We start from the raw sequence: 25,141 nt of genomic DNA, 5'->3' as shown, positions 1-25,141 counted from the left end.
TATACAAGTCAGACTGCGTGTAAGCTAATAAAAGTTAACTGCAGAAACTGATTGAATACAGAGGGAGACAGACAGACAGAGGTAGACAGATATACAAGCAGAGAGACAGTAGCTACTTTAAAGATTACAGACCGACAGGCCCAGAGATACAGACAGACAGACAGACAGTGGATACATGCTGTAGTTCACCTTGATGTAAACTGTTATTGGTCACAGCAGGGGATGTAAACAGACAGACAGACTGTAAGAGAGAGACAGAAAATCATCAGGTAAGTCAGAATCGGTTTACTAATTTCTCCGAATTTATTTATTCAGAATATTTTTATTAAATGATTAATGTTTGGGTTTAAATGTTATATTTCAAAACAGCGCTGGAACATGTTGGAAGGAATATTTTTTCAGGTTTGGAAGATGTTAGCAATCTTTGTGCTAAGCTAATGCTAGGCTAAACTCTGAATGGATTGCTATAACGTAAAAGCTGGGGGTCATGTGACAGATGAGGGCAGCCCTGGAAAAAGCTTAAAGGGAACTCAACTGATTTTAAGCATCAAAGTGTGTTTACAGGTGCTGGGAAAGTCTACTGCTATGTGATAAAGTAGTATAAAGCCTTCAGTGTCTCCAGAGGAACCTGTGTGAAATCTGATAAATGTCCTCAAGTGATGTCACTTGGGTCACCATGGGTTGGGGCTGAAGACTACAAGTTTGAGTTAGAGTTAGAAGAAGAGTTAGTTTTACAGACCTCTGCTAACTAGTGTTGTCAAAAATATTGATTCCTCGATACAAATCGATTCTGGATATTTCAAACGCTTTCAACACTCATTTCCCACAGTATCAATACAGCAGTACCAGCTGTGTTGTCTCGCTCTTCTTGTTAATGTTTACTACAGTCATTCGGTTCTCTGCTACTAACCAAGAAAAGTCGTCATTGTCATGTTGTAACTTTGTTTTACTTATATATAAATTAAAATTTGAAATTGTACGCTCTCAATGTCCATTGTTTCATATGGTATTGTAAATGGCTGGACCACTTACCACTTACAGTTTTTTAATTGAGAAAACAAGACATGAGGAAGTGGTAGGGATGGGTATCGTAAGTATCTTACTGATGCTTATCAATCTGGTACTTAAATGGTACTCTTATTGGTTCTTCTGGGGTTTTAGGAGAAAAAAAGTGAACAAAATAAAAACAGAATTAATACTGTTTTATTGTCTATGTATGTTAATGCAGTATATTAACATTCTGCTACAGCATTATTTAGAATTTAATTTCAATTCACATTGATAAGCTGACATTTGGCAAGAGGTGGGGTACAACCTAGACAGGTAACCAGACTATCACAGGGCTGACACACAGAGACAGACAACCATTCACGCTCACATTCACTCCTACGGCCAATTTAGAGTCACAAATTAACACCTGCATGTCTTTGGACTGTGGGAGGAAGCCGGAGTACCTTGAGAAAACCCATGCTTCCACGAGGAGAACATGCAAACTCCACACAAAAGGGCTCCCCCACCCTGGTTCAAACCAGATCCCTCTTGCAGTGAGGTGACATTGCTAACCACTGCACCACTGTATTGAATCTAAGCCAGAAATTTCAATATTGTGACAACACTACCACCCACACACCAAAATCTTCATCCGAACTGTCAATCAAGTTGCATTGTGAGTAATGTAGGCACCATGTTTTGACAAAGAAGGAGAATTTTTGGAATACAAAGACATCGTAAGTTTTGTCATTTAAGCATATTAAATGCTGAAAGCCTACCCCTGTCAAACCAACACATTCTCACCACGACCTTGTCTCATATCGACATTTGGTCATGGACTTTCCATGTTAAGATATGACCTACAAGGTACTCTGGGTGCGTTGGTTGTTGACTTTCTGGGATGCTGTGTCAACTTCAGCCTGTTACATGAATTGTCTGTTTTCAAAATTCACTTCCTTTTTTACAGGAAATGTACAGATTACATGCAGTCTCTTTCAGAATAAATGCACTACATTTCTTTCCTTCAACAACAAACGCACATGGTTATGTTTTGCCAACAAAAGCACATGATTGGGTTCAGGAGAAAGAACAGGGTTTGTTGGACCCATCCACCACCCCTCCTGCCTGCCCCACTCAGACTTCCACCGCCCTAAGTTCCATTGTTGTCCTGCTGCATTTCCCCCTGACGCTATTATGGACAGTTTAATAATAACAGCGATCGGCTGCATATCTTGCTTTTTTTGTCAGTATTTCAGAAATTAAGCTTTTTGGTTGACTATTCCAGAATCTCTGCAGAGAGTGTTTGGTATAGCTTAGCACAGTTAAGGGGAAGCTACTAACCAGCTCCATCAAAAGACCAAAAAAAATCACCATCCAGCAACTCTGATTATATTTAAAAGTATATGTATCTCAAGAAAAGAGATACTTTGATCCATAACTGTAAAAAAAATACTTCAGATGCTGAGGTCACTGTTATTTGATTCTCAGCAGTTTTCATGGGGGACTTCCTTAAACCATCATGTGCAGGGGCCTGAGGCCTGAGCTCATCCCCTAACTCTGAGTCATAGTTATTTGGATAAGTCAGCCTCATTATCAACATAGACACTGCTAAGCACCAGAGTATATCTTCCAGACAGACAGGGATTAAACTCTGCAACCCCTATTTTACACAGTTCTCTGTAACACCTTTGATTCTATGGCTTGTCTATAGTACAGTAGGATAGTTGTTTTTGTATATTTCAGCACATTAACTAGAATTTTCCCCACATCTTTCATCACTTTTTACATAGATTTCCATTGGTTTCACTTCATTTCTATAACTAAATCAACTGACTTAAAACATACTGAAGACAGACAATCCATCATAGTCAGTGTTACATAATCTTTGCCTGGTATTTGAGAGCAGGAAGTGTTTTGTCAAATGAGAAACAACCAAATACACATCGCGTCAGAATAGTGTGTCAGAATATTATTTTTAAAATCATAAAGTTTGGGGCGTCAGTGGCTTAGTGGTAGAGCAGGCGACATGACAGTTCATCATTTTTCAGTCTAGAAGCAGGATGTCCATCTTTACAGACTCAGTGCGGTGGTGTTTCCTTGTTGTTGCTGACCTGTGTTTAATTATAGAGTGACGTCTGTCATGTTGTGTCACAGTTAAACCAGTCAGTCTTCAACAAGACACTGCACTGAGAGCTGGACCAAAACTGGACTATTACATTTATCTACCTCTCTCCCATTTGAGGTATGTCTGAATACAAGAGCATATGAATTCTACAAATGCATGCTTAATATTTAATATGTCGGTATATGTGTTCTTTTTATGCTGACTGGGGAAACTGGATTTGCAGCAAGAGCAGTATCATAAAATGTATTGTTATTAAAATATTTAGACCAAAGCAAATTTACTGTTTTTGTCATTATCTAGCATCTTTAAAAACAATGTCCAGGAATCATACAGATCTAGGTCGTAATTATTATACATACTGGGGGGGACACATCCCCCTGCCAATGTTCAGATATGCTTAACTTTACAAAACACCTTTATTATTACGACTATGGCTGGTTCTTGTATGACAATGTACTGCAGTGCTGCATATGGTTTGTCCAAGTGGTGTTGCTGTACCCCAGCAGAAGCCGTTTTTCGATTGCTGTGGGTAGGCACAATCATAGACATATATGTGGACGCCGCCTTGACTGTGTCAGCTCCTTGCAGCTATACGTCACCGGTCTGCAGCCTGTAAACAAATGATAGTAAACAGGGGAACTATGTTTTTTCTGGATAAAAAGCAGTGCAACATTCATATTTCAGAACCAGCTGCAAAGAGTCATTTGTAGTAGAAAAAAGTTAATTATAACCTGTTTATTTAAGCTATAATTACTGCTGGATGCTCAATAGAGGTGTGTGTCTGTGTTAGGCTTACATGAACTGAATTATTTATGGGATGAAAAAGAATTCATTATCATGAAGAATTGTAAAAACCATACAAGAACACAGCAGTATTTCTATTGAGAGTTTGAGAAGAGTGCACTGCATTATAACACAAAACATTAATAACAATAAATGCAAACATGATGTTTACTGCGATGTAGAGCTGAAATTATTAAATGATTATTCAATCGAGGCTCTGGTAACCTGTGATGGTAATATTTTCATATTTTAGTTGTTTCATAGACTAAACACATTCATAAAAAAAAACCAAAAACAACTGGCGGATTAATGAAAATAATTGTTAGTTGCAGCTCTGCTGTGATGAAGTACTTACAGATACCGGAAGTCTCCATAAGGTGATGCTTATAGTAAAAATGAACAACTGATCATCAAATGTCAAATGTCCGGAGAGCCTTCACCACACCACAAACAGCAACAGAGAGATATATGCTACACTGTAGAAATGCAACACGAGCCAAGAGTGACGTGTTTGTTGCTGTTTCTAATGTTTACTGCTTGTGTGTGTCTCTTAGGCAACAGGATGTTGTCAAAAAAAGGGGAGCAGAGGACCTTCAGCAACGGGCCACTGAGAGACCAATGGGAGAAGAAAGCTCAGAGCATTGCAGACCAGTGCAAGCAGGAGGCTGAATGGAGGGAGAAGAGTTCCTTCAAAATGTGAGGATACATGATGTTTTTTGTTGTTTTTCTATCACAATCCTGAGTTCAACAGTGAATAAAATCATACAGCATCATACAAAATTATTCTTAACATACAGTAAAGATCTTGAAAATAATGTTGAACTGTGCCTACAAACTTATGAAAAACTGGACTTTAATTGGCTGTAAGGTTTTTAGGTTTTTGCTTTACATATCAGTCCTATCAGCAGTTGATATCTAACACATTATTCAGTCACCTCCAACTGGCTCAAACTAACAAGTCCTCCAACCCATACGACCACATAGGTTGTATGCTATTCTAATAAAACTCACAAGAGCACTTCCTAAATCAGTGTACCTACTAGTGGACAACAAAATAACACATATAGACCGTTTCAAACTGGACAACATAAACATTCTAAATGGGTCCCTTTGTATTTCCTGTTTGAATGTATGTTAATGCAGAAGCTGACAGGAAGTAAACAGGGACCAAAGTTGTTGCCCTAGCAACAGAATAGCAATGAAACGGTCCATATGAGTGTTAGCTGTCGCAGTTTTAAACACATGGTTAACGTCAGCCAGTTCTCACTCCCAACTTGACAAATTCCATCGCTTTGACTGTGGATATCAGCATCAGACACCAACACACAGAGAAACCCTTTGCTGCAACATCAATTAATCAATCAATCAATCAATCAATCAATCAATCAATCAATCAATCAATCAATCAATTTTATTTATAAAGCCCAATATCACAAATCACAATTTGCCTCACAGGGCTTTACAGCATACGACATCCCTCTGTCCTTAGGACCCTCACAGCGGATAAGGAAAAACTCCCCCAAAAAAACCCTTTAACTGAGAAAAAAAAAGGTAGAAACCTCAGGAAGAGCAACTGAGGAGGGATCCCTCTTCCAGGACGGACAGACGTGCAATAGATGTTATACAATATGATATACACTGGGCGGTGGCAGTTTGTGATGCCACCTTCTAAACCTTACCACCACCACATCTTTTATTGCCTTCACCTGGAGAAATAAATCTAAAAATAAAGTGTCTTTTGTATGTTTTAAGTTTAATTTGAAAAATACTGTGCACATGTAACGAGCAGAAACTGTACATTTCCTGTGAAACTGAAGTGTATTTTGTAAATGCACAACACATGCAACAAGTGTGCATTTGCCATACCTGAACGGCAACAACAGACACAGGAGGATACCTAGCATGTCATGTTTTGATGTGTAGGTTGGCTGACGAAGTTTCAATATTTGACTTGTTAGGATGAGAATGTGTTGTTAACATTGTGAAACAGCTGTAGTTGCACAAAAACTATATGATTAGGTTTAGGCAACAAAACTCCTTGGTAAGGTTTACAAAAAAGACCATGTTTGTCTTAAACTAAGTAACCAACGTGACATACTGACATGTTTTATGTGACATACATCTCATGACATACCACCACTTACTATGTTATGTTGTTAAAACTAAATGTTGACTTCTGGTTTCACACAGGGCACAAATACCAGTCTCCCGGATGAATGTCCTGTGTTTGTTTGACCCATTCACGCCATGTCCCTCCCGCTCTAGCACTGTTTTTATACTACGTCACCCGAGTTCTTCCTTTGCTCCTGTCATAATTACTACTAGGGTTGCAGAGATATACCAGTTTCAAGGCATACCGTGATATGAAAATTGACGGTTATCATGCCCTGTACATTTGTTTATCTACATCATTGAAAATGCAGCTGGATGGAGAATCTCCCCGTTATTTTAGTTATTCTTAAAAGAGAGACTTTTTAGACAGACTTCCATTTTAAAAAATGGTTTCAAGTTTCAATTATTGTCATAAAACATTTGTTCAACCAAAAATAAGCCTTCTGTTTTTATTCCATTGAGGGACATCCTGACTGATAATAATAATAATAATAATAATAATAATAATAATAATAATAATTCTGTAACACTGCAATATTTTCTGAGACGGTTATCATACTGTGAAAACCCCATACTGTTACAACCCTAATTACTACTAAAGGTCACTGCCTAATAATAAATGTAAATACGCATTTTTTGCTCGTACAAATGACCTGGCCATTTTTTGGAGGAGAATGGTCTCAAACCAACTCATTTATGGAGCTATATGAGTGGAGGCACTACCTGTACAGATGATTTCAGGGTGAAAAAAAACATCCTGAACCAGGTTCATCATCCAAGTTAGCTAACACCACAGACCAGCAAACAACTATCTAGATTTAGACAAAAAATGTTGCTGTCCATAAATGGAAATGCCCTTTTATGTGTGCCATACTTGAATTAACATACACATACAATTATGAAAAAAGGCAAATTTGGTGGTGCTATAAAAGCACATTGCATTGACTAAGGAGGAAACAAACATAGACATTAGCTGTGTACATGATTGCTCTTTGGTTATCTAATTCACTATTCCAGATTTATCATACACACGGGTGGATCTAATACTACGTAGTAATAATGGCTCCAGTCCAATGTCAGCAGCACTTGAGAGCACAACACATAAAATTAGCTGCTGGATCTGTCTGCACCTGCCACAGCTACATTTCTTCAAGTCCACTCATTATGACAGTATATGAGTTGATCTCACTTATTTTTTCTGTTTGTGTTGTGTTTGTGAATCTGCAGAACTGTCTCAAAATGGAATTATCACTGGTCACTTGTTACCCCTGGAGAATTCCATAGGGTCACCACTGAAGCAGTTGAAGCAGAAAAAAGCAAACCGAAAATCAAATTCAAAATCGTCCCCCCTCCTCCCAAACCCAAAGTGGAAGCTGCTCCTCCTCCACCTCCTCCCAGGAAAAAAGATCCAGCCAAACCTCGTAGGCCAAAACGTAAAGTTGAAATTGATGTGTTCAGCCTGTGCTGGAAGGACTCCTGGCAAAGCCTGAAGCCTCCAAAGTACCTTTACCTGAAGGCCAAAGAGGTGAAAACCAGAATCCCAGGATTCACAACCATAGAGCTGACTAACAGTAGGGAGTACAAGTCAGAGGGGTTCGGAGCAGAGGCTGAACAGGCATCTCCTGCTGATAAATGGAGTCACTCCTGGAAACAGGTACTGAGACTGACACAAACTGATGGATTCATTTTTAAAGATACTAAACACCAGATCACTGGTTAGCTGTTGGTCAGTGTGCAAGTCCAGGCAGTGGATTGTGCTGGGAGGTTTGACTGATTTATTGCCTTGGTATTCCTTAGGTTCAGACCTTTACATATATTCAGTATTTCAAGTTTTTGAGTATGTGGTGTTTCGCATATTTTAGGTCAAAAGAGCGCAGGGAACACTAACATAAGGATAAAGATGTGAGGATAAGGGTTGGAGGTAAAGCAGTACACTCCATTATCCTCATGAAGCTGTAGGCTACATGATGCTGACAACTTATGGAATCAATAAGTGATTTATTTCAAACACACAATGAAGAGACTAAAACAGGTTCAAACAGAACAGCTGCATTTCTCAGTTACCTGGAATTTTAACATAGCTTAACATTTTCCAAGGGGACTAGATTATCAAAATTTTCTCTGCAGATTATTCCAAGTCCAGAGAGCAAAGTAGGAGAGGGCTTTTCCACCAGCTCAGTGCAAACCCTTACCTGGTATGAAAACCACAAGGTGGAATGAAGCTGACGTCTGCTGGAGGTCTGTTTCAGCAGATTACAAACATATGAGGGGGATTACCCAGCATGGCCTTGTAACAAAAGTATACAAAAGTGATGGCAGTCATCAAATCATGACGTTTACAATGATGAGTACAGGGACCAGAGTTGGTTATAAATTGTAAAGCACTGTGGTACACAAGATCTCACACCCGGGCCACACTGACTGCAAGACGGCTACCTTGCTGCATTGCTGTGGCTTGCATGTGAGCAGTGTTCACACAGACAGCGTTGCTGCTGTGGTACTGCTGCAGAGCTGCCAGCTGCAATAACTACGGTATTTCCACAATGAATAGATGATACTCCACTAATTTATGGAGCCACTATGAAGCCACTGCACTTCAACAACACTGTCCTGCAAGAATTTCACAATGAAAAGCTGTTTGTTAACAAATGAAGGGTATTTTGTCCACAGAATTAATGTCAAAAGGCTTTCATTTTAAAATGGAAACAGGAAGTGTTGAGCTAAAAATTAATATATACATTTTTTTCATGTGTATGACTTATCTAGTCACTGAAAGTGCAGTGACAGGTGATACGATGTCAATATGATTATCAAAAGACCATTTTCAGTGTCTATTTTTGTTGAAAACCACATATCACAAGAAAAAAAAAATTGCGAGACTGCTTTTTTGTAGATGCTCCGCAGCTGAGCAGCACTGCTCACGTAGGCAGTGTGGCTGCTCTAATCTGTTGACATGGGTGCTGGAAAAAAAAAAAAAAAAGTTTAGAGTAAAGCAACATGTGTGTGCACAACATTACCATAGTTCAAAATACTTAAAAGGTAGCCTGCACTAATTTATTCCTGGCTAACATGTCAGATCAAGCCTTATTCCAAAAATAAAAACATAGCCTTAATATTAGCTTCTTCACAAGATTTTCAATGTGTGTGAAAGCTTGTTATCCAACCAAATACCTAAGTACTTAAATAATGACACTTCTTGGTCCCCATTTAAAGTGTAGAAATTATTTTGCACAGAACACTACAAAAACTGCTGCTAATTTCTCATCCTGTGGATAGCATATTCATATTTTTGGGTTGCCTGTCTGCCTGTCTGTCTGTCTGTCCCATTCATGTGAATATGATATCTCAAGAATGCCTTGAGGGTATTTCCTTAAATTTGACACAAACATCTACTTGGAATCAACAATGAACTGACTAGAATTTGGTGGTTGAAAGTCACTGTGACCTCACAAAATAACATTTAAGCCATGACTCAAGAATTCATATATTAATTCTGACCAAATTTCACGCAAATGTCTAAAATGATAAAATGATGAAGTGATGATATTTTGTATCCAAAAGGTCAAAGGTCAGCTTCTTTGTGATATCATAATGTTCTGCAAAAACACTTTTTGGCCATTACTGAACATCATAACAGACATGGATGTAAACTGCAACTTGATTGGTTGTCGGAGTCATACAACTTTAAAGCAGTAATTCTAGTTTGTCCTTGATCTGTGCCTTTTTATTGACCTTCCAACCTCCAAATTAACTGGTAGATATTTTGTTTTGTTTTTTTAAGTTTTTTTTTTTGTATCTTAGTATTTTAAAGCCTTGCTGTTTTATTGTGTTGTTTTGTGTCAATACTTCTATGCCATCACTGTGGTCTAAAGGAATGACATTTCGATCTTTAATATGTCCTGTACATACGGCAGCATATTTTACAATAAGACTGATGATAAAGTTGGCTGTCAGTTTTAAAATACCCACATTTTTGCAGCTTAGAATTCTGAAAGAAAACCAGTGGCAGCCAAGTAGATTTATGTGTTTGCCCAGAGAGGAATATGAGGGATTTTTGTTGAGTGAAGAAAAGAGCTGTCATTCACCTGTTGTAAATAAATACCCATAATCTCAAGCAGATTCATCCATAACCTCCCCAGATCACAAGAGAAGAGACCACTGTGGGATAGGTGCAAAGTTACCAATAGACATTTTGCAAACTATCTTTTGTCTCCATTGTTCTTGTTTCCAGGTGAAGAGTCCTGCCCTGCTAGACTGCGCCGAGGAGAAACAGTTCCAGTGGGAGATTTCGTTTGAAAGAAAATTGATTTGCAAACCTAAGATAGGAATATATACTCTTCCTGTCTGGGCTGGCACTTGGAAGATCATGAACTTTCCCTTCAGACAGGAGAAAAGGGAGTGGGATTGCATCTGGCCTGATTATGAACAAAGCATCAGCAACAAGTTGGACAAATTACAACAGCTAGAGGAGCAGGTGGGGATCAGCATCATTACAATTATTGTTTTCTTATTGTCTTTTACGTCGCCATAAAGAAGCAAATTGAGACAGGAAATGCTGACTCATGATCACTGAGCAAACATCCATTTTTATGCCTGAGTGCATTTTCAAGTTACCTGTCCGTCCATAGGCCCTCCCGTCCACTCTTCCTGTTCATGTAAACATGATATCTTAAGAATGCTTTGAGGGAATTTCTTCAAAATTGGCACAAATGTCCACTTGGACTCAACAATGAACTGATTAGATTTTGGTGATGGTCAAGATCACTGTGACCTTAATCCGACTGACCTTGTCTGTCTCATTCTCATGAACGCAATATCTCAAGAAAGCCTTAAGGGAGGTTTCCTCAAATTTGGCACAAACTTCCACTTAGACTCAAGGTCACTGCGAGCTCACAAAACATGTTTTTGGCCATAATTCAAAATTCATATTATGACTAAATTGCTTATTGTGACATCATAATGTTCTGCAAAACACTTTTCTGGCCATTACTTCATGTCATAACTCAGGATGACGCTGGTGACGCTAATTTAGGGTGTCCACTTTGAAACTGTACTGATTTTGTAGACCATCTATGTTGTTGGGGGGGAGATGTGTGTGAAGCATCCATGATTTCACAGACATGGATGTAAACTGCCTGCCTGTAACTTGCCTGGTTTGCAGAGGCATAGACCTGCAAGGTGGTAATTCTAGTTATTATTGTTATTAACATGCATGTTGTGATCCCCAAACAGGAGGGGCCCTCAGACTGGGAGGATGCATGGCAACTGCACAGGGCTGAACTTGAACCAGAAGATACCACAGACAACGAGACATCAGCGGCAAGCTCCTCCAGCACTGAAACCACAGCCATGATAAACCACGTGTTCCTGCCTGATTGGACTGACTCCTGGCTGCTCTCTGCAGCACCTCCAGAGGAAGAAGAAGAACGTCACAAGAACTGGAGCTCCTCCTATGAATACAGGCAGCAGATGAGGTGGGTTGTGTGTCCCATGCCTAATGTTAAACATCTTTCAGGTGTGAACCCTTTATATCAATCTGACAGCACTTTAATGTGTCTGAAGCACCGAATCACATTAATGTAGAGGCTGCAGCAGGATAAGATTTAACATGTAGAGAGAGAGAGAAATCTAGGTTATTACACGCCATTTACATCATCAGCTCTGATAAGACAGTTATTTTTTCTCGTAGCCGCTCTGCTGGTGCATATCAAAGTTGTCCAATTCCACACACTGTTTAAGTCCCTGTAGCTTGTTGAAGTTAAATCATAGTGAATGTGGAAGCCATTAACTGCAACTTTTGACTTTTCCCACAACGTCAGTTGAGTTGGAGCTGACAGCTCAGCTGTCAACTGCTGTGCCTCTGCTCCACGAGGGAATTTAAACAAGTGTGATTGGTTGTCACAGTGGAAAGTTAAAGTTGAACTTTTCTCATGTTATGATTGAGCGGCTTTTGAGTTTTGAATTGCAGGTGAGATTTCAGGATTATAATGTGTGGAATAGATGGACCCAAATGCAAGAGACTACAGGCAGCATGAACTGAAATAAATATTTTTTATTCAAGGTTAGAGCAGGGATATAGCAACTCTAAAGATCACATAACCAAACCAAGGATCCAGCAAAGACTGAACTGAAAACCAGGACTTAAATACAAACTAGTCTGACGAAGGGATGAAAAAAAGAACAAAATGGAGTTCTTTGAGATAATATAATTTTTGTTAAATTTTGACAGCTTTGGGGGCATTATTTTATGGGGACAATATCCATTTTTTACTTTGCTATACTGAAAGGCTTAATAAATAGCTTACTGTATATTTAATCTATTTCATGACAGTAACTGTTTAACAAATTAAATGCAAAATGTAAATGAATGTGCCTATATTTGACCAATTTACATCTGTTATCACATGCTGTTCCTGAAATTCACCCTTCTGCTGGGATCAGGAAAGTCCTGATTCTTTTTTTTCTTTTTCTTTTTCTTTTTTTTTTTTTTTTAAATCTGATTGCATCAGATTACTTCTCAACAACAAGGATGCTATATGGTGGTTTTAATTTACAATGAATGGCAGCAGAATGGCAGAATAAGAATTTAGATGCTTCACTTACGTAAAAGAATAAAACATATAAGTTAGAGATACATAAGTATTATCCCAAAAATGTATTAAAAGTATTAAAACCCATACAGAGGGGAACCCTGTCAGTGTTATATTATTACATATTATTGATTTGTTACTTCTTATTCCATATAAGCAGCATTTTAATGTTGTAGCCGCAGATGGAGCAAATACTGACCATTATTATACAGTTTGGTAGGTCATCAACAGGAATGCATCATATTTTCTAAGAGTATCATTGTATGTATATCCCTTACCCTTCTGTTGATGTGTACCTGTTAACTTACTTAGTTATCACTAATAGTGCAAAGAGTTTTGTGAAATCACACACCTTTGTGGGTGTATAGAGGCTACAATTTGCAGTAACAATATGTGTGAAATAAATGTACTGAAGTAAAAAGTACAGTATTTCTTTTTAAAATGAAGTAGAGTAGAAGTATAAAGCAGCGTAAAATGGAAATACTCAAGTGAAGATTGTACTTAAATGCAGAACTTGAGTAAATGTGTTACTTTTCAGCACTGGTAAACATCCAGTTAAAGGATATGGCTGGTGATACTCAATATTTTTATTATTGTCAATAGAAACAATAAAAAGACCAAAACCAACAAGTTCATACCTCTGAAGGTCTCTATTTTGTCTGTGGCACTCAGTGAAGATGAAAATCTTTTAAAATGCCTAAGAAACATACAGTTTTCATTAAACAGCTGGTCACTGTAGTTTCTATGAGACGTTACTTAAACAGTAAATTGTGCATTTGCTGGGGACTATTTTCAGTGACCGATTATATCCACATTTGGTGAAGTAGTGAGTATTTGGGGCAGCAGGATGGCTTATATGGGAATGAGTTAAAATAAACTACAGCGTGCATGTGTTCATGGTAATGAAGGAAAATGTCACCTAGTGCAACAGTGTGACTCACTGACATGTTTTTTTAATAGATTTTTGGACAACAATGGAGCTCTGTGGCACAAACGAAGAAGCTTTATCTACGCTTGGATACACATACAAACACTTTCTAACAAATATTGTTGGTTAACATATGGGATTTGTTGACAATAACATGGAAAATTATAGAAAACTACAAGTGCTAATCCACCCCCCTCATGTGGCTATAGGATCTGGAGGATCAAGATAAAAACTTTAATGTTCTGATGTATTCCGTTCATCAAACTAATCTGATTAAAGTAAAACCTAAACTATCACTCTATCCACAGGTGGTGCATGGCTTCATTGGAGTACAGTCAGCGACACAGTGCCATGCTGACTAGAAGACGTAAAGCCTTAAACCTCCTCCTCACATCGAAGCTGGATGATGAGGTCACAGATAGCACAGAGTGGACGGAGGGCTGGAGGACTCCTAAACGATGGATGGAACCCGAGGAGGACGAACTAAACAAGACACAGGAGGAGGGAGAATTGGAGGAGGAGGATGAAGGAGTCGACAATGAGGAGGACATAGAGATGGATGATGAGGAGGAGGAGGATGAAGGAGTAGATGAGAAAGACGAGAATAAAGATGTCAATGAAATAGAGGAAAAAGAAGTACACAAGGAGAAGGAAGACAAAGAAATCAACAAGGAAGATGAAGAAGATAAGGAGGATGATGAAGGAGTGGATGATGATGATGAGGAGGAGGAGGAGGAGGAGGAGGAGGAGGAGGAGAAAGAGGATGTAGATGAGGAGGAGGAGGAAGAGGAGGAAGAGGAGGATGACAAAAATGTAAACAAAAAGAGAGACAAAGTAGACAGTGAGGTGAAGAATGAAGAAGCAGATGAAGAGGAAGACAGTGTAGACAAAGGGGAGGAGGATGAAGAGGTAGAAGAAGAGGAGGAGGAAGAAGAGGACAAAGATGATGGAGCAGAAGAAGACCAGGGCAAAGAAGCAGACAGCAAAGAGGTGGAGGAGGAGGAGGAGGAGGAGGAGGAGGAAGCGGAGGAGGAGGAAGAAGCAGACGAGGAAGAAACTGACAAAGAAGACACTGAAGTAGAAAAGATGACGATCAAAGCAGAGGAGAATATCAACCGTGAGGAAGTAGACAAGAAAGAGGAGGGCAACAAAGTAGTGAAGAAACGAATCAAACCCAAACTTGATGTCCCGCTCCATCTGCAGTTCCATAAACTGCACGCCTCCTTCTCCTCCTGGAAGCAGTCCTGGATGGTGGCGGTAGCTCACAGAGTAGGAGATGAAGACGATGATGATGAGTATGATAGGGTGGATGTGGAGGAGTGGCTGGCTTGGAAAGAGTCATGGAGGATTTGTCGCTGTAAGAAGCAGGATAAGGTGGTGTGTTTCTCCACTGAGCACCGGAGTCAAAGATACATGGGCCTGATGCATGAAGAAGATGGTATGCCAAAGAGTGAATGGACTCTCAGCTGGAAGATGAACCAGACTACAGCAAAGGATGTAGACACTGACGAAGAAGAGGATGAAGAAGAAGAAGAAGAAGAGGAGGAGGAGGAGGAGGAGGAGGAGGAAGAAGAAGAAGAGGAAGAGGAAAGTTGAAATTTCCTAATAGCTCAAAGATTATGAGTTATGAAGTACATTAAGAGTTTTTAATAAGTTGAAGATCAAGATAGTTAAAAGGGCTGGGTATAACACCTTAATGAACTCATGATACTGAATGTGTTAGAATGTGTCCATAGAACCAAAAGCTGGCATTGACAGTCCTGTTGTCTCACACCCTAAGCACATAGTTCCTGATTTTGATCCAAATTCTGCAACATTAAGATTATATGAAAGCAAGGTTGTTGTACCCTCTTTACCATGTTCTTTCACCTGCATTCAGACTAGAGTTGGGCAAGGTATTTAGACATCTATCACTTGATATCCCTTAGACATATTTAAAGAAGTCAGTCTGTTGGGGGATCCTGGTTTTATAGACACACAGAGATGAGTGTCATCAGCATAATGATGGAAAGAGATGTCATAATTGAATATGAATCGGCCCAGAGGCCTTGAGGTACGCCATAGTGCATAGTGGCAGCAGATGATAAGAAGTTACCAAGAGTGACTCTAAACTGTCTGGCTTCACTACTTATTCAGCAGCAAAATAAATACCGTTACAAAATACATTACTTTACTTTAGTAGCTTGGCTTCATCAAATGTGTCTTTAAACAACCTTAAATCCTCCACACCAACACTTTCATTTTTGTATTTAACATATGTAAGAAATAAAGGGCGAGACATTGTGCTTTAACAAGCAGGAAGCCCTGCACTTTGAAGGGATTTACTGACAATCCACCACCAAGCTCTGTGACTGCACACATTGCAAAAGTACCAACCTCAGCTGCATGGTATTACCTCCTGATAAAGTGGTAGCTAACTGACTGAAATGTTGGCTTGTTTACATCCTGTATGATTGTCTGACTGCTAATGTTTGCTACCCCGTTGGACCTATTTTTAGCTATGTTAAAATCTCAATTACTTGGTTGGGGTGGTGGTTAGGTCAAACAAACACAGGACTTTAACCCAGGAGACTTCTGTTTGTGTCCTGTGTGAAACCAGAAGTCAGTGTGAAGTTGTTTTAAGTTATGTATGTATGTCACGTCACGTTGTCACATCACCTTCAGGACATAATGTGATGACGGCCAGCCACTATTTTTTTCATAAACCTAACCTAACTGGTAGAGGCACTAGTTTGTAAGACACTATATGAACTGTGCTATGGGAATACGTTGAGCCAATAGCCAGAGCCACGAAAATACAATGCAAGTTGTAATAAACTATAGTTTCCCTCTAACAACTTGACAACATTGACAACTTTGGAAAATGTAAACACAGAGCTATTTACTTAGTAAATAGTAGGGATGCATGATATTGATCTTTTTGCCGGTATCCGATACGCTGATATATGACAACTCATTAGGCCGGTAACCTATATCGATATGGATATACTCATTTTATTCCCCATCTAAATTTAGTGATCTCTTCTGTAGTGGAATTTAACATCATATTATGCATGCATACTGTTATCATGATGGCCCACTAGCAGCAGATGGAGACATAAAATACAATATTTTTCGATGTATGTAATATTCCTTCATTGTAAAAATAATTCAAAATAAGAAAAAGCATGTTGGCCGATTCTAATAGCTCATTTTAAAGCCAATATTGGCTGATACTGATGAAGTATCAGAATTATCAACGTGTTGGCCAATTTCATTTTAAAGCCAATATCCGCAGATACCAATGACGTGCCGATATTATCAATAATATAAACCAAGATATCATATCAGCACTATCAATATCCAGCTCTGATGATACCAGAAAGCAGAAAACAGTTAGCATCTTTTAAAGAAATCAAGGTCACGTCAGTTTCTTTGTTAGTTTTGTCAGTTCAGCTTTGTACAAGTCAAACTCCCAACATTTTCCGTACTTATATTCCCATGTTGAAAACACAACCTCCGAAGTTCCACTTGAAGACAGTAATACTTCTAAGACGGTTTGAAGTATAAAATGACAAGCTAAGAAAAAGGATAAGAAAATAACAGCGCACAGAAAACAATATCATTCATGTCTCCATGTGGACTAGTCCATTCTGTCTCTTATGTCATTGTAGCTGATTCCCCTGTCGTCTTTCACATAATCCTATCCTCCATGGCTGCTAAGCTAATGTTTGCACTAAAGAAACACATAGTCTGCTAATGTTCAACATGACTTCAAATGTGAATAAAGGGATTCACAGGGTCAATTCACATGACCAGTGGTGGGAAGTAGTGCTGTCCAAGTGGAGCTGATTCCAATAAAATGTTCCCAAAAACCACTGAGGATGGATTGTTAGACTAATGTTTCTTACAAATAACAGCGAGCATGATAAGGGGTTAAATGCAGCAAATGCTAACATTAGGTAGTGACAGCCCGGGAATATGAAGCACTTTAGAGATGGCAGACATTAAGAAGGAATGTGTCTAAATATATAGAAAGTTTAATGTCATAAAATGTTGTGTTCAGCCATATACTGTAGATGTGAAAGACGATGCAGATATGGGTCTTACCAGTTTGTATAAAGCTGTGTATCTGTACTGCATTGTTGTAAGAAGATAATGTATAAATATTAAACTGCACTTATTAAAGTTGTGAATTTTTCAAACAAAAGTCTGGTAGCCAAATGTTTAAAGGAACAGTTCATATTTTTCCTCCTACCTGTAGTGCTGTCTATCAGGGAACTGCCAATTGTTCCATTGGTCCATTAGTCTGAAGCCCCAATGGTTCGAAAAATGTCCCATTGGACTGAAAGTCCATTTGCACAACAGCCTGTTATCCTTAAAACTATTGTTCCAATAGGCACTCTCCCAAACAGTCAGGAGCACATGGTGATTTATCATGCAGAGTGACATCATTTCACCTCCCTGGTTGGCTAGTGCATGTTCCCTTTGTTGGTTAGGTTGGTTGAATTTAGGCATTAAGAGTTAGACTAGTTAAGGTTAAGATAAATATATCAGGGTAAGCCAATCTGATGACATAATTCTGCGTAATTTTGGAGAAATGGCACTTTCAGAGCAATGGGCATTTGTTTACCTGGATAAAAATGGGACTTTTTTTGGACAATTGAGACCTTGGATTTATGGGCCATCAGAACAATGGCATGGCACCATTTATCAGTCTAGATTGTTTTGGTTTTAGTTGCTGAGTGTTGGAGATATCAGACGTAGAGATGTCTGCCTTCTCTCCAATATAATGGAAGATGGCACTCAGCCTGTGGTGCTCACATCGCCCAAAAAAAGAAAAAGAAAAAAAAAGAATAGAAAATAAAAACATTTAAAACTCAATCATAAACTGCTCACAGCAAGGTCTGTGGATTATCTTGAGTAACCAGGTCATGATTTCTGGAAAGAGACATTGAGTTTTTTCAATGTTTTTCCTTTGCACCACAAGCTGAGTGCAATCTTGTTCCATTGTATTGGATAGAAGATATCTCTACGGTGGACATTGCCAAAATTCTGTACCTCACACCAAAACTATTTAGTCTGAGAGACAGCGCTATAAGAGGGAAAATATGTATTTTTTATTTTGGGTGAACTGTCCCTTTAACAATGCATAAAGTTGTTTTAAAGAAACAGTTCAACATTTTGGATGATAGACTCTTTAACTTTCTGTCTGAGTTTGCAAGATTGATTTCAATCTCATGTCTGTGCATTAAGTATGGAGCTGCAGGCAGGTTGCGGTAAGCCTGGTTAAATGTCCCAAGATAAAAAATACACCTTCTATTTCTTGACAGACAACAGCCAAGTGCAGTGACTGTATGCAGCTTCTTGGAGTCTCCATTACTCATTTGAAAAAGTAATTTTAGGTATTATACCAGGCATGCCAGTACAGAGATCAAATACTGTGCTCACCAGCTCTATCTGGACACCAGCGCTGTAGCTGAATGCTGCACAGAAGTAGAGGGAAGATGGATACACTGTTTTTCCTTAATAAATGGTTCCAGCATGTAACTCCCCCTAAAACCACAAACTGTTTGGTGAGAATTATATAAACAAGATAAAGCATGTTGTGACAAATGTGAGAGGTGGGTAGTTGGTGCTTCATTTTGTGACTGTAACAAACACTGGAGCCCCTATGGCATGCTAGCAGGGCCCCTAATTTCTTCAAACTAAAGCTAAGAGGTTCTAAATTAAGTTATTCTATGCTGAATTATATTTGGAAACAATGGGTAAATAAAATCTAGACTGAAAATCGATGAACTGACCCTTTAACTTTTCCAGTCACACTTTGAGTGTGTTTTATGAAACCGCCACTAGATGGAGACACAGAGTCACTGTGGTTCATCTCAGCCTGCAGCTTTGTGGACATTTTCTCTCCAGTGACTATCATGTGTGACAGTGTAGTTTTGCAGATGCAACACATAAAGTGACATCACACTTTAACTACACAGACATTATTTGTAGCGAGATAAATGCATTGTTGTTTTTAATCACTTTGATGGAAGAGTTTATACAAAAATAGAGTGAAACTGCAGTTACTGTAATATAAAGCTTTTTTTTTTGCTAAACCTTTAATTACATTTAGGTAGAGCATTCAATCTAACAGGAAGATGTAAAAGTTGAATTCAAACTGTAAATTCTTATATTATCTTTCACACACACACACACACACACACACGCAATATAAAATATGTAATAAAAATAAAGTCCCACTACCAGTGCCAGACCTAGCACCTTCCACGCCCTAGACAAGCCCCCCCCTCCCCCAAACTACATTACTATCTGAGCCTATGCATTCATTACAAACAAGACTAAGAGCTACAACAAGAATAAGAGAAACTGACACAAATAACAAACCCTAAAAACAAAAGAATACTGTATGTGCAAATTTGTGAATCTCATCTTTATTTATTTTGAAATCCTCCCTGGATGGCTTTAGATTTTTTCATTTTCTCTAATGCTGTCAACATACACTCCCCTACACCACACTCATCAATACTCTAGCATGTCGTGATTGTGATGGTCACTCACTGATCGACATAAAACAAAAAAAAAATATGGTATTTTTCAATCTGGACCCTATTTTCTGGTGTACTTTGGTCAATTAAAACTTCAGAGATTTTCAATTAGAAGCGCTTGGAGCGACCACAAAAATAAGCCAGAGTGCTCTGAAAACAAAGATTCTGGGTGTAGCGTTTTTTCTATAGGCGGCTGCATTTCGATGCTGGCACTGAGAAAAAAATGATATGTTGACACAGGCCCTTAAAGGATAACTTTGGCACTTTTCAACCTGAACCCGATTTTTCTGTGTACAGTGGTCAAAGAGACTGGTGTGAGCTATAACTTTTGAAATTGATCTATAACTATTTAGCAAGAGGGCAGCAGCAGGTGGCCGCACAACGGGCTATAGAATTCAATGGCTTCATCCGCATTGTTGAACTCTGGTAAATATGTATTGATGATGTTGAAAAATCTTTTAGATAATACTAAACCAAACTACATTTTCTGTAAACTACTTTGAATACTATACTTTCTCCAGATCTCACACATGTTTCCACCATTGTCTTCCTGCAACAACTGACATCTCATGATATTTCAGAATGGGATCTTTGCTTAAAGAAGCGATAACAAACCGACCTCATCAAGTGAAAGGTAAAGAGACACTTCAGACACCTATAATGACAATAAACCTGTCTGTGTAAAAAAGTTTACTGGACATACAGTGACAATGGTCGATTGCCCCATGTGCGTCCACTGTATTTTTTTTCTGAGAGCTGGTGTGTTTTTCCAATTGTTCCCATCCATATGCAGCTGCCTAGAGCAAAAGCACTGCACCCACCTTTTTTTTCGCTCTCCCAGTGCTTCTAGTTGAAAATCTCTGAACTTTTTAGAAAGGCACTGGTGACGTCACTGCAGATTTACTGCTGTAGGGATGCACCGAATATTCGGTAACCGAATATATTCGGCCGAATATTGCAAAAAACACACACATTCGGTATTCGGTGGAATAACTTAAAAGCAAGGCCGAATAATAGTGGCATGTTTTGATAACGCAATCAAACGGCGTGCCATGACGGAAGGATTAAAATGTCGGCAGACAGAAATATTTTTGAGCAAGCAAAATAGGCTTAAATCATTCAGCACGCTGTGCGAGCAGCCTACAGATTTCAACCAGCAGCAGAGACAAAAGGCGAATCCCACCGACTGTGGGTTGAACGGGGGTCACAGACACAGACAGTAACGTTAATGTATTCCTGTCAAATACGGCGGCCATCAGCTTACCCAGCGACGGAGAAGTCGGCTCCAATAATATCCTCTTCTTGCCGTCATGACTGCCCAGAAGTACCTGAACAGCCGAGCCAGCTGAACACAGACCGTACGTGACGTGTCAGAGGAGAAACGAGCCTTTCACATTTCTCTCTTTTAGTCTTTCAGTGGCAGGTAACGGCCCACAAACCTCATCGCACTTTAGGGACTGTTCTTTACTTATGAAGGGACTGTCAGGGGAGGAGGGTGGCTGGTTGATTTTTATTTTATTTATTTATTTTATTTTGATCCCCCCTATGCTAATCACTGATTGATGCTGTTTTTGAAGTATGAATAAGTCAATAAGTAATTTATTCCACTGAAATATCATTGATGTATTATAGAAAAGTGATTTATCTTTTTATAAATGACAAAAGGCACATCTACATCATTTTCACTGTGGTATCGTGATACTACTCAGAACCATGATATTTTCATTGGTATCGTACAGTGGGTCCCAATTTTGGTACCGTGACAACACTAATCTGGAGGGGGTTCATCTGCAAAAACTAATGAAAAACTAAACAATGATATTCGGTATTCAGTACTCAGTATTCGGCCAAGCGTTTAATAATATTCGGCTTCGGCCACAAATTTTCATTTCGGTGCATCCCTATACTGCTGCTTACCTAGTGTTTGATATGTCATTCAGAAACTATCACAACAATGACAGAAAAGCATGGGAGCAAATCGGCAGTACACTGCATGTTGCTGGTGGATATGCCTTGTAAGTTTGTTGTTAACTGTGTATTAGCTCTCTGTAAATGTAGTGTTACTTTAGCTACCAAGCTAACGTTAGTGTCAAGATGTTGTTGTCACATAAACAAAACCGAGCACATCATTACAATCAAAAATCCAGGGAGTGCTTTTTCATGAATTGCTGGGATAAAGTAATCCCCAGCAACTTGCCACCACTTTTCTGCTGAAAAAAAAAATATATATATGTGTCTTAAGAGAAGACGAACTGCATTGCCATGACTACAGGTGGTGGTAGCCTACCCTTACTGCAGCACTACCGTTAGCATTAGATCTTTGGATCTTCTTTCCTTTATGTTTGATTTTTATAATGTCAACCCTCCCCCTGGGTGCTGCGGTGGCCCCTTATGTCCCCTGTAGGTAGATCCAGCACTGCCCCCCTTCACTGTACATTCTCAATCAATTTTTCAGCTGTTAAGTAAGATATGAAGACATTCCCATATCAGACTCTGGGAAATGGCTTTTATTCTAATCTAACTTAAATTTTTTTGAAGGGATCTTTCATTCAAGACTTTAATGTGTATTTCTTTGTATTTCAGCATTATCGGAAATGAAACATATTTTTTTATATATTAGAATTCATCCTTGTTTGGCCATCATATGACACTTCTCTGAAACAATTCGATTTAATTTATTTTTACAGTCAGTTAAAGATTTATATCTGAGATGTTCAGGTGCTGTATCAATGTGACTAATGTGTATTTGCTGTTCAACTACGCTTGTTAGGGTAAAATCTGTGGGCCTTAGAAGATGTTTGTTTACAGTCAGTTTTGGGGTATATGATCTACATCAGGGCCCTGACAACGTGGAAAAAACTGCCAAAAGAGCTGTTTCGATAAAGAAAAACTGATGTGACAGTCAGAGCTTTAGGGGCTGTGACCACCAGCAGGCAGGAGGGAGACTCTCAGCGTGTCTCTTTGCATCATCATATGAAGATAAAGTTGTGCTTTCTTTCATAGATCTGTGTCTTCCTCTTCCCCTCTGTGTCCTGCAGCAGTCTGACAGCTTTCACACGCAGATTTCCTGTTGTGTTCACATCAGGTTTCCCTCCTGCTGCTGACTCTCCTGCTGTGCATTAGCATGAGATCAGACTGCATTGTGATGCTGCACAGATCACAAAATACCCATTTCCACCTCTGATTGTGCCTCTGTGGTCAAAGTGGGGGCAGATTAACCGGAGCTGAATGGAGGGGGAGGGGGTCTCTCGTGGTTTTACACAAGAAAAAACAATGTTAAAGGAGCCAGATTTTTTAAAAGGAATTTTATCTTAAATAATGGAGGGGAAAAGCTCATTTTTGCTTGTTGTTCTATACTCTCCTTCAGATTTTCTGACTTTTTTGTGATAAATGGTGAATAACTTTCTAGAAAAAATAAAACTGTGACAAACAAGTGTAAGAAAGGAAGAAGACAGAGGGGGAGAAATACATGTAGGATACTCATAAAAAGCACATGGAAGTAGTAATCCATTATTCATAAACAGAACAGATTGAAAAAAATCCCCCACAGTGTTATGGATTAAAATATGTCCTCCCCTCTCTCCATTAAAACGGATGTTGCTGGGCAATGCTCATATAATTTTTCTCCAAGATAGAAAACCCACAACCTGGAAAGGATCTGGCCCTTAATAAATGCATGCAAAGACAGAAGTATCTGTATGTGCTGCGGCTTCTGTACTGATATAGGTCTACTTCTCATGTATTATTTTCAGTATGGTGCTTTTTAAAATGTCAACTGACGTGTTAATAATAAAGTTTAATGTCAGCTTAAATTCAATAAAAGCTCATGGGAAATTATTCCAAAATGAAGACCCACAAAATGAAGCATCTTCTTTTCAGCAATTCTCTGTCTGTGCTACAAGGAACAAAATTCTGCTGGAGAAGAATTGAATCCTTCAGTGATTTATTGGTGTGTTAATTTAGTTAAATTAAAATAGGGTTAGGGTTAGAAATGAAGGAATTGGCCTATGAAACACCATGTTTAAGTTTTTAACAGTATTGTAGCTATTGGTTGTAACAGGAGAGGGAAGTAAGGAAGGGTGTGAGGGACATGCAAAGAAATGTCTGTCATGTTATTAGTCATACAGTGTAAAAGATATGTGGCATTTAGTGTAGTGGGAAAATGAAAAATAATAAACTAAAGTTGTTGCTGTCTGCAGTTGAGAAGGAGGAACCACTCCTCAAAGGTGGATCCTCTTTCAGCAGCAGGGTCATTACCATGTGAAGGGGCAAGTGAGGTTACTATACATGTGTATGCAGAGAGAGAGATGGGGGACAGTGAGAGAGGGGGGAGGGAGGTGCAAGGTGAGAAAAACAGGGACAGGAGAAACAGCTGAAGGAAAGTCCATATTTACTCATAAGTCACAGAGCATGAAATGTGACGTCTCTCAAATGAGAACGATACAACAGAGCCTCTTATTCAGTTCCTTCTAAACATTACCCATCAGCCAGCCAAAAAGTTTTTTTATGTTGTTTTTATAAATGTCGCTTCACTTTCAGTCTTGTACTGAGCGGATGAGAAATACTTTTCTGACAGTAAAATCAAACTGAAGACTGGGTCTAGTGTCCATTGAAAACTCTCTCCAGATATGGTCATTCTTGAATTTATTTATTTATTTTAATTTAGTTTATCTTAAAGATAAAATAAAAATAAAATAAAATGAATTTTTTTTTAACTTATCTTATTTTTTTATTTAACCCATTTTTAACCAGGTAAGTCCTGTTGAGAGCAACAATCTCTTTTCAAGGGAGAAGACAGCCAAGACAGCAGTATATAAAGAAGTTACAGCCAAGCAACACCACAGTTAAAACATACAAAATTCACAGTAACATAAATGTTTGTGTGTGTGTTGTTGTTGTTGTTGTTGTTGTTGTTGTTGTGGACTGGCTGAAACTACTTCATTTTTCAGATAATTATTTCTTTTGCCTGGGAAGTAAATGAAATTTTCCAACTATAACGAACGTTCATCTTAAAAAAACAACAAAAAGAAAAAGAAAACAATAAAATTAAATATTCATTCAGTTTCCTTGCTAACAG

General features: G+C 38.7%; 1 protein-coding gene across 1 annotated transcript; it reads left to right on the top strand.

Moving 5' to 3' along the window:
- On the top strand, positions 1–19,302 carry LOC125905752 (DNA ligase 1-like). Its single transcript, XM_049603941.1, has 6 exons — positions 1–269; positions 4,453–4,594; positions 7,238–7,664; positions 10,242–10,484; positions 11,243–11,484; positions 13,837–19,302. The coding sequence occupies exons 2-6, from the start codon at positions 4,461–4,463 to the stop codon at positions 15,122–15,124; spliced, it is 2,334 nt and encodes a 777-aa protein (XP_049459898.1). The 5' UTR covers positions 1–269; positions 4,453–4,460; the 3' UTR covers positions 15,125–19,302.
- The last annotated feature ends 5,839 nt before the right edge of the window (positions 19,303–25,141 follow it).

The sequence above is a fragment of the Epinephelus fuscoguttatus genome, linkage group LG18, assembly GCF_011397635.1.
Source record: "Epinephelus fuscoguttatus linkage group LG18, E.fuscoguttatus.final_Chr_v1".
Classification (NCBI taxonomy): Eukaryota; Metazoa; Chordata; class Actinopteri; order Perciformes; family Serranidae; genus Epinephelus; species Epinephelus fuscoguttatus.
The sequence above is the reverse complement of the archived record's forward strand: the minus strand, read 5'-3'. Positions and strand labels throughout refer to the sequence as shown.

What these genes read in the sequence shown, in the direction of transcription:
- LOC125905752 (XM_049603941.1), top strand. Translation starts at nt 4,461, where the DNA reads ATGTTGTCAAAAAAAGGGGAGCAGAGGACCTTCAGCAACGGGCCACTG. An exon ending in TACAACAGCTAGAGGAGCAG is followed by an intron (nt 10,485 to 11,242) that starts GTGGGGATCAGC and finishes ATCCCCAAACAG; the next exon opens with GAGGGGCCCTCAGACTGGGA. An exon ending in GAATACAGGCAGCAGATGAG is followed by an intron (nt 11,485 to 13,836) that starts GTGGGTTGTGTG and finishes CTCTATCCACAG; the next exon opens with GTGGTGCATGGCTTCATTGG.